At 50.6% G+C, this 9603-nt stretch overlaps 1 protein-coding gene across 1 annotated transcript in view; it reads right to left on the reverse strand.

Moving 5' to 3' along the window:
* The window catches only part of FSTL4 (follistatin like 4), a 362076-nt gene that overhangs the window by 40160 nt on the left and 312313 nt on the right, over nt 1–9603 (reverse strand). Inside the window, exon 7 of the mRNA XM_011362303.1 lies at nt 7712–7832. Within this exon, the coding sequence (XP_011360605.1) occupies nt 7712–7832 (121 nt within the window). The remainder of the gene's footprint in view (nt 1–7711; nt 7833–9603) is intronic.

A 9603-nucleotide genomic window follows, 5' to 3' on the forward strand; every position in this document is an offset into this window, starting at 1 on the left:
TGCAAATTAAAACCACAATGAGATATCATCTCACACATGTCAGAATCGCTATCATCAACAAATCAACAAACAAGTGTTGGGGAAGATGTGGAAAAAAGGGAACCCTCGTGCACCGTCGGTGGGATTGCAAATTGGTGCGGCCACTATGGAAAGCAGTTTGGAGGTTCTTTAAAAAATTAAAAATGAACTACCATATGAACCAGCAATTCTACTTCTGGATATTTATTTGAAGACATCCAAAACATTAATTCAAAAAGACATATGCATCCCTATGTTCATTGCAGCAGTATATACAATAGCCGAATTATGGAAACAACCTAAGTCCCCATCAATAGAATGGATAAAGAAGAGGTGGTACATATAAACAATGGAATATTGCTCAGCCATAAAAGAGAAATCTTACCATTAGCAATGACATGGATGGGCCTAGAGAGTATTATGCTAAGTGAAATAAATCACTGAGAAAGACACATATCATACGATTTCACTTACATGTGGAATCTAAAGAACAAAATAAGCAAACAGAAACTCATAGATACAGAGAAGCTGATGGTTGCCAGATGGGAGGGGTGTTGGGAGACTGGGTGAAAAGGGGGAAGAGATTAAGAAGTACAAATTGACAGTCACCAAGTAGTCACAGGGATGTAGAGTACAGCACAGGGAATACGGTCAATAATAGTGTAATAACTATGTATAGTGCCAGGTGGGTACTAGGCTAATCGGGGCATCACTTTGGAAATTATACAAATGTCTAACCACTATGCTGTACACCTGAAACTAATATAAAATAATACTGAATGTCAACTGAAAAATAAAAACGGAAAAAATATGACCATCTACCAAATGCAAGACACAGAGACCTTCATGCGCAGGGGTTAAAAGACTGCTCACATACAGTCAGAGTGAGAGGCACCCTCTGCTGGCCCTGAGAAATCCATGAGCCAAAGTCACTCTGAGGGCTAAGGCCACTCATTCTCCGGCCCCATTCCCCCAGCCGCCTGATTAAAAAGGGTGCGTGCTCAGACCTGGCTATGCTCCACCTCCCATACCCCTTCTCCGGAGACTTGCCCCAAGTCTCCACTGAGGATCCTGGGGCTCTTTCCCTCACACCCCTTATTCAGGGTCATGCCAGTCTCCTCAAGAAGCCTAGGCCTCTGTTGCCTCCCTCATCCCTAAAACCTTCCACTGTGCCTTCTGGAACTCGTGTTCTGCTCTCAGCAAAATGTCATATATTCTCAAACTCTTCTATGAAAGTTCTTTCTGGCTCAGATGGAAACCTGATAACACTGCTTCTCCTGCAGCCTGTAAAGTGGCTCACTTTCTCTCTTTTCCTCTCCCTGCCCGCTCTCTTCTTCCTCCCTCCCTTCCCCTCGCACTTCCTCCCTCCCCCAGGGCTGGGAGGTGGGGCCAGTGTCCTCTGTCCCTCATTGCCACTGCAGACCATTCTCTTTCCCTTCTCCAGAAAAATGCCATTTGGAGTGTCACATCGTGCCAGCCTCATGGTTAGATTCCACCCCCTCCCCCGACACTCCCCCACACCCCCTCTACAACATCTCCCCAGGCCTTCTCTCACTCCCAAAACAGTTCCCTCCTTTCTACTGGATCAACCCTATCAGTCCATAAAATACTGTTAATTTACATCTTGGGAAAAAAAAACAAAAACCAACCAACCTTTTTTTATCCCAACTTCTTTCCCCAACTATCCCATTTTTCTTCTTGAAAACACCCTGAAAAGTTGACCATACTCAATGAATGGCTCTAACTTCTCTCCTGACTCCCTCTTGAGCCAGTTCCAGGCAGACTTCACCCCACATGCCACTGAAACCGCTCTTTTCCAAGTCAGTGACCCCCACAGTGGACCCTGATGCAACAGTCATTTTTCTGTCCTCCTCCTCCTTGACCCGTCTGAGCATGTGGCACAGCTGACCACATTACCTCCTTGGCTCCCAACACCACACTCTTAGTTTTCCTTCTCTGTCCTCCTTGCTGATTTTTCTCATCTCCCAGGCTCTAAATGCTGCAGCATTGGTCATTGGACATTTTCTACCCTCATTCCTTATGTGATTGACCCGAGCTCACTGACTTTAAATAGCATCCACCTTACGAGGCATCTGGGATTCACATAGCCAGCCAAACTACTCCCTTTGCTCCAGTCTTGGATACCTAATAGGCTGTACATCACCTCACCTGTATCATGTCCCACGAGCTCTGAACCTTCTCCTCCACCCTCCTCCTCATCTCGGAAAGTGGCTACTCTACCCCTCTTGTTGCTCACACATTCTTTGGAGGCACCTTTGCTTTCCCAGAAAGTTGACACTAATGTCACCTTGTCAGTAAGGCTCTCACTTGCCATCCCAGCTAAGATTCCCAGCTTTTACCTGACTCTCCGTATCCCCTGCTGTTTTTAAGCTGTCTTCCTTAGTACTGTTCACCCTTTGACTTGTTCCGCCATGAAGACGGGGATTTTGCTGCTGCCCCTTGGTGCCTGGTGGCTCAGGCCTCTCCTATTCTTCCCAAAGGGTTGGGGTGGAGGAGACTGAAGGACCACAGCCAGGCCAGCAGCAATGGAAGGGGGCCCCGCGGAGAGTCCTAGGCCCCCTGGGCTAGTGTGGACCCAGTGGGCCCCTGGGTCTTGCCTATGGAAGGCGAACCCCAAAGCACCAAGAAGCTCCACTGAGAAGCCCATCTTGCCCTGACCTCACCACTCGCTAAGGGGAAAACTGGCACAAGGAAGTTAAAATAAAAACCAAGTCACCCCAGCAGTTGGGCAGGAGCTCACCCACTGCCTCCAGGACCCAACTGTCCCCTCTGTGTGTGATGCGGCACCACTGAGCCTACAGTGAGGTAGAACAGGCCCCAGGCTCAGAGAGCACCTGCTTACTTGGTGTAGAAACTACAGCTCCTATTGGAACCAGGGGTCTAGACCCAGCCTCCTGTCAGGACAGGGAGAGCCTGAGGGGAACCCCGGGCAGGTAAAGCGTCTACCTGCCCTGGTGGAAGGGGTGAGGGAAATGGGTGGAGACACATCTGTCTGCCAGCAACAAGGCAAAGATGCAACTGTTTTTCTTTGGCTCTGATTTCCGCTATGTTTTTGTATAATCCTCACACTAAAATTCATTTGAAATTAATATATCCTACGTAAACACCTTCTTTTTTTTTTTTTTTGCAAAACCTTCCACTGAAAATGTTTGAATACATAACATTCTCTTTGGGAAACATCGATCACTTCTGAGGTGCCAGGCAGCATAAATATGTCCTAAGTAAGAGGCACATTCACGAAATTACCAGCTGGAGTAATAAACAGATCCAGGAGATGATTATTGTTTTGGGGGATGAATCACTACTTGTCTGAACTATGGGGAGGTCGAGGGTGTTTTTAATTTAATGGATTAATCATTTATGCCAAAGTTATCGTCCCTTCCTATGAGAGCAATGCAGGAGGTTTGCATGAAGTTATAAATCATGTCAGTATTTGGGCCTCATCTCTGGGAGGCCTGGTCTGTGGGGGCGTTAGACCAATAATTCAAGGGAGGTAGTAGTTGCCTGCAAGGGTTTCCTTTAGCCACCAAGGCAGAGTCAAGGCAGAGTCACGAATGGAGAAGCTTCAGGAGATGGTGGCCCAGCCTGTGTACAGGGTCCCGCTCCTGCCACCAGGGACTGGGGCAGTTCCAGGGAGAAAAAGTCTACATTTTATTCCTGGTTTAGTAAATTTCTCTGGGTCTTGATTTTCCTATCCGGAGGCTCTCTGAGAGGTCACCAGCTCAGAGGACCTGTGTCCACAACCACAGTTAAATACTGCTTGAGACGAACCAAAATCTCCCCCATATCTGTCCCACCTTGGACTTTGAACTATATCTGTGCCAGGCATTTTCCAAATATCCCATCAGGCCTATAAGGCAGGAAGTGCTATTGTTATTCTCACTTTACAGGTGAGTTTACTTGTCTTAAGAAGGTACCGGCATCAGGACTTGAACCCAGGCCTGTCTGGCTCAGAGTTCATTCTTGACCATTTGACAGAGGTGTTGCCAGCTTGGGTCTGCCCTGTGCCTCAGATGGAACAGCTCTAGCCCAGCTCCTGTTCCCAGGAGTGGTCTCTGTCTCTTGGAACCACAAGCCACACATTAATGCCTGAGCACATCTGCCATTCACTCGGAGTCTTCTGGACCCTCCCCTCTCCTCCCTCCAGCATTCTCCCCTTCCTGTTTTTCCTCCGAGGAGAAGCTAGCTGGAGGACCAGAATATCGCCCCATCTACACGTCCAGGCCACTGCTTCAGCTCAGTAAGCCACAGACCATCTGCCATGCCAAGAGGGGACCAAAGGGACCTCCAACGACTATGCTGGGCAAGTGCACCGACTTCTACTCAAGCTGCTCAGGGCCATGTTTCATGCTTTTGACTCATGCTTGTGATGGATGGAAAGGAACAAATACCCCAGATGAATTTGTTACTGCCTTCTCACTCCTTCCTCATGCGACTCCTTAGGAAGGCAGGAAGGCAGTGCGAGCACCAGCAGTGCCTCCTCAGCCTCCTAGGTCTTCCTACCAGGAAGTTACACCCTTTGGCACCATGTTGCAGCCTGCAAAGCTCCCCATGCCTATTGCCTCTGTGAGCCTTCTGCAATGACTCAGCCTCCTGGGAGCCAGAGTAGCACTGGGAGTCTGTGCAGTCACCTGTTGAGCCCCACCTGGGGCTGGATGACACCAAGCCACGCAGCTCACCATTCTTGCCAAGAGCAGGCGCTGGGCCTTATGATCACTGCTGTGGGTTTTCCCTCAGATTCTCAATAGGCCAGCTGCTTCCGATCAGTCTGAGTTGAACCCAGGAAAGAGATAAACAAGGCAGGGTTCCTGTGCCCTGTGCCGCATAGTGTGCAGCCCACAGCAGCTTGACATGACCCGCTGACTGCCCTTGCATCCCACATCTGGATTCTCCAATAGCAATAACACCATGCCCCAGCAGGAGGGGAGGGCAGGGGTCAAGAGCCTGGGCTTTGGCGTTAAGCTCTGTCCTGCAGTTACTAATTATAGGGCTGGGGGTCCTGGGAAAACCACTTGCTCTCTGAGACCCAGGCTCCTCATCTGAAACAGAGATGATGCATGGCATGAATTCAGTGAGTGTTCCTATTGCAATTGTTTCTTTCAGACCATTCTAGTTTCAACGACATCTTCCTATTAAGGTAGGGAGGAGGCAAGAGAATTAAAAATGTCCACTCAGGGAACTTTGCGTGTCCTGCATCACCATCTTCCCACAGATTCGACTCGTTTCCCTCTCAGTCCAACGCAGCAAGCTGAACTTCTGGAATACTTTGAACACCTCCCATCTTGTTCCCAGGTCAGCAGGCGACATCAGGCTTACATTAGCATAATGCTCCCATGAGGGAGCTACTTAATGGATCCAAATGCCAGCCCCAAGTGCCTGGGAGTCAGCCCAGCCCGGGGACTTCAGGGGCTTCTGGAGCTAGGGTCACCTGAATGGCTTAGTTCAGCTGTCACTGAGCCAAGCATAGTGAGCTGATTTAATGAGGTAGAAAATAAAGAGGTCCCAGTGTGTTTCCTCTAACTCTATTGATAGTACTTTAGCTGGAAGAGAAGTCTGAAATCTCTAAGCAATTAGGAAATGGATCTCAAATGGCCTCTGTTTAAATCTCAGTGGGAAGGTTTTGCTCTGTTTAGACTCCTCCAGGGCCAAGAGCAGCTCTTCAGTGTAGATTGAGCCATTGCTGGGCCAATGGGGGGAGGAGGAGGGAGAAAGAGGAGAGCGGGGAGGGAAGGCTGGAATAGAATTCTACAGCGCCAGCTGCGTGGTCTACTTCCCACCTGGTAGGCGGGGCCTGTTTTCTACTCTGAGCCCAGCAGCACCTCAGGGTGATTATGGGCCTGGCTTTGGCACTGGGAGGAATTAGCTCATCCACATCACCAGCTCAGCCCCAGAGCTCTGGCAGAAATCAGGGCAGAGGGCCCTCTGAGCACCATGGACTTGCCACTTAATGTGCTAAGGCATTTAAGACCACAGAGTCTCCTCCAGAAGCCCAGGCTCACCTGTACAGGCTCTCACCTGTGCATTCCTCAGAAGGTGGCTCCCTTCCCCTCCTCACAGACTTGCTTTGGAGGGAATAGAGGGGCAATTCATGTGAAGGGTGAGCAGGATATGAAGGGTTGAACTGCGCGCCTGGGAACATTAATTATTTCCCATTTCTGGCTTTGTTTGAGGGCCTGAGGGCTCCGGGGCAAACCACGTAGAGTTCAACCAAACATTCTCAAACACTGTCTGTTGCCAGCTAGCCTTTGCTAGTTTTAGATGGTAAAGCCCTCTTCACACTGCAGAGCACATGTCCCGCCCCTGGAGTGGCCCCTGGACACTGCCTGCTGGCTGCACACTACACTGGCCTCTGAATCCCAGCCTGGGTGGCTCACCCGGCGGGAGTTCTAACTAAGAACCCCTGGGTTATTGCTGGTGAAATCCAGAGACCTCATTGTAGGCCTGGCTTCAAGCCAACAAGCACAACCATGAAACTCCAAAGGATTAAGTATATCCCAGCTCAAAGGAAATAATAAAATATGGCTTAGTACGTATAAGTATAAAAATCCCTAAAACATCCCTTAGGGTGAATGCACAGACAAGCCGAGCTCACCCAGTTGTCCTTAAATGGCTCGTCACCCTGGATGCCAGAGGTAAGCAAAATTGAGCCTTATTCTTGACACCTTGCTCACTTTATCTCAGAGCAGAAGCCCTGAACACCAGCTGGCTCAAAGGCTCTGGGGCTAACAGGAGCTTCCACACTATTCCCTGATGTGTAAACACCTGCTCAGCCTGGTAGATGATCAAAATGAGGCCCAGCTGGGCTTGGCTGGCTGAGTCTGATTTCCCTGGGGTGCTGATCTGCCATGCACTGTGGAGAGACAATGGCTTGTTTGTTCTGATGGCTGGAGTGGCCAGATTAGGGCACTGGGTCGTGGGTCTAGAGCAACACCTGCCAGTGCTGCAACCCCAGGCAAGTGACCTTACCCAGAGACTCATTCACAAGGCGGGTTAAAACACGCCAACTGGGAGAGTCCGTGCAACGCCGTGTAAACACAGGACTGGCTACAGTGAGTGCTGAGAACACAGGCTGCTGTAATTGGCGATACTGTCACCAGGAGGGGTTATTTCTTCCCAGTTCCTGGCAATCCTGGCAACATAGGGGCCTGTGGGAAGCACAGAGAGCCTCCCAAACCTGCTTAGGTTCAGGCTAGGCTTGGCCCCAGCAGAGGCTCGCTGAGCCCCTTAGGGAGGGAGATGGGAACCAGCCTCTTTTGGAGGAAACAGTGTCTCCCAATTGCACAAGTGACACATGTCCGTACCACCTGGAAACTGAATGGTGGGTTTTAGTTCCGCTTCTCACTGGAGCCAAGATCATAGCAGCTCACCATTGCTGCCATGTCGCCTATAGGGCACACTGCTTCAGCATCAGCTGCCGAGTGTGACTTGCCTAAGTGACTCACCCCCTTGTACCAGGATTCATCAGAGGGGGCACTGGGTGAAGCCAAACATGGAACTTAGTTGGCAGACGTCACCCTTTCCCCACTGCTCCCCTTTACTTATGAAAAGGATGGAGTAGTTTGGGGTCAGACACTTCTTTAATAAGACAGACTACAGGGGAGGGGGAGGGTTGTTCTGAGCAGCATTTTGGGGACACTTTGAGGGGACGATGTGCATGGAGCCATTTACTAACCATTCACCTGCAGGACGTGGGTCTGGAACAGCTTCTCGTGGCCGGAGGCGTGGCAGGTGTAATTGCCCATGTGGATGGTGGTCACCTTGGTGATATACAAGGAGTCGTCCTCTCCGAAGTCCTGCACGGGACAAGGCAGACAACAAGGTTGGCCTCTACTGAGTAGCTTGGGAAGAATAGGCAGGTCTCTTGGTTTTCCAGGAAAACAGAAATGCTGCAGCTGTGAGACACTTCCTTCCTGCCTGGCCCCTTGCTCGGCCACAGCTGCCTGTAGGGTCGTGCAGGACCTAGGAGCACGGAGTCCCTCTCTTCCACGTCGCCTGCCCGGGCCCTGTACACCCTCTTGGGCCTTGTTCATCTTCTTGGCGAGGCCGCACTGAACACCTTCCCCAACAAGCTCCCTCTCAATTTCTACGGACTGGGCTCACCTCTTCTATTTATTGGCTGGTTTCCTGGGCTCCTGCCCACCTGCTGGAAAGCTCTGAGCATGGCGGGCGCCCTGTTTAGCAGCGGCAAACTTTTTCTTAAAGGGCCAGATAGTAATTTTTTTTGGCTTCCTGGGCCACAGGGATTCTGTCAACTTCTCAGATCTGCCTTGCAGCATGAAACTAGCCATAACAATACAGAAATTAACCAGTGTCACTATATTCCAATGAAATTTTATTTACAAAAGTAGGCAGTGGGCCGGATTTGGTAGTTCGCTTACTAAGGTTTTAGATTCCACCTTGATATCAAAATGAATTCAGGTAGCTCGCAGAGATCTGGATCACCCATGAGAAGGGATATAAAACTCAGGAAAATGGAGCAAACAAAAACCCAAGGCAGGGCATCAAAGAGAGCCAGGAGGGGCTGATGTGTGTGCGTCAGGGTTCTGTGGGAAATGGCTCATTAAGCCTTGTCCCTGTGATCTCTGCAGCTTACAGAGCAAGTGCCTATGGGGCCAGTGCATAGGGGAAGGATGGGGGGATATGGTTTGCTGGTCAGAGGCCCCTGGTGAGTACTTGGGCACGAAGCACTGCCCCTCCCCAGGGCCTGTCAGCTGTGGTCTCTTTAGCAGAACCACGCACAATGCTGGCTCTGTCCAGGCCCAACGCAGACATGCTGGGGGATGGGATTCCCCAGTGTTTCAGGGGGACCCCCATCAGGTTTGACTTTAGCTTCCAAACATCTTTGAGGTGTGCTGATCGGATCTGAGGAGGCAGGGGAGGGCTTGGCTCACTAGTGAGAAATAGCTGTGCAATGTCGACTGCAAGGTGATGGGGACTCAGAGGACTCAGGTTTTATCTTGAACTCTGTCACTGACTGAATGTCCCCTCGTTCCTTGGGCACTGGCTCCTGCACCTGTAAGTTATGGACAGACCTGGCAACAGAGCGTCCATGAGCACGTTTTCCAACGCGGGCAGTGTGACACATGTGGCGGGTGTTACTCCTCTTGTTATTATTAATGGCAGATGCAAAACTCCTCTTGACCCCCTGAGCCAACACCAAACCATCCCTCTTGCCATTGCCCCGGCAATCTGGTGGCAGGAGGGAGGGAAGGCCACCAGTCAGTGGGGCACAAGTGTGGCTACAGGGAAGCTCCGGGTCCTTGTCCTGCTCCCCGAAATGCTGACCCTCTGCCTTGCTCACACTCCAGGGGGCCTAGTCACAGCCCTTATTAGCCCTTTAAAGGTGCTCTCTGGCTGAGTGCCCCAGTGAAGTGCTGTGGGCCCGGAGAGAGGCCTGGGTCAGGGCCAAGGTGGAGGGTGGAGAGTGGACACATGCAGTCTGCTTTCGGTGTTGGGAAAAATGCCCAACAGCGCTCCCAATGGAGCGAAATATTAGAGAGGGCCGATGGAATCCTGGGAGTTTTCTCTGAAACATTGTTCTGCTTGAAAAAGGCCCATTCCTAT

This window comes from Pteropus vampyrus, unplaced genomic scaffold (assembly GCF_000151845.1).
Source record: "Pteropus vampyrus isolate Shadow unplaced genomic scaffold, Pvam_2.0 Scaffold74, whole genome shotgun sequence".
Lineage (NCBI taxonomy): Eukaryota > Metazoa > Chordata > Mammalia > Chiroptera > Pteropodidae > Pteropus > Pteropus vampyrus.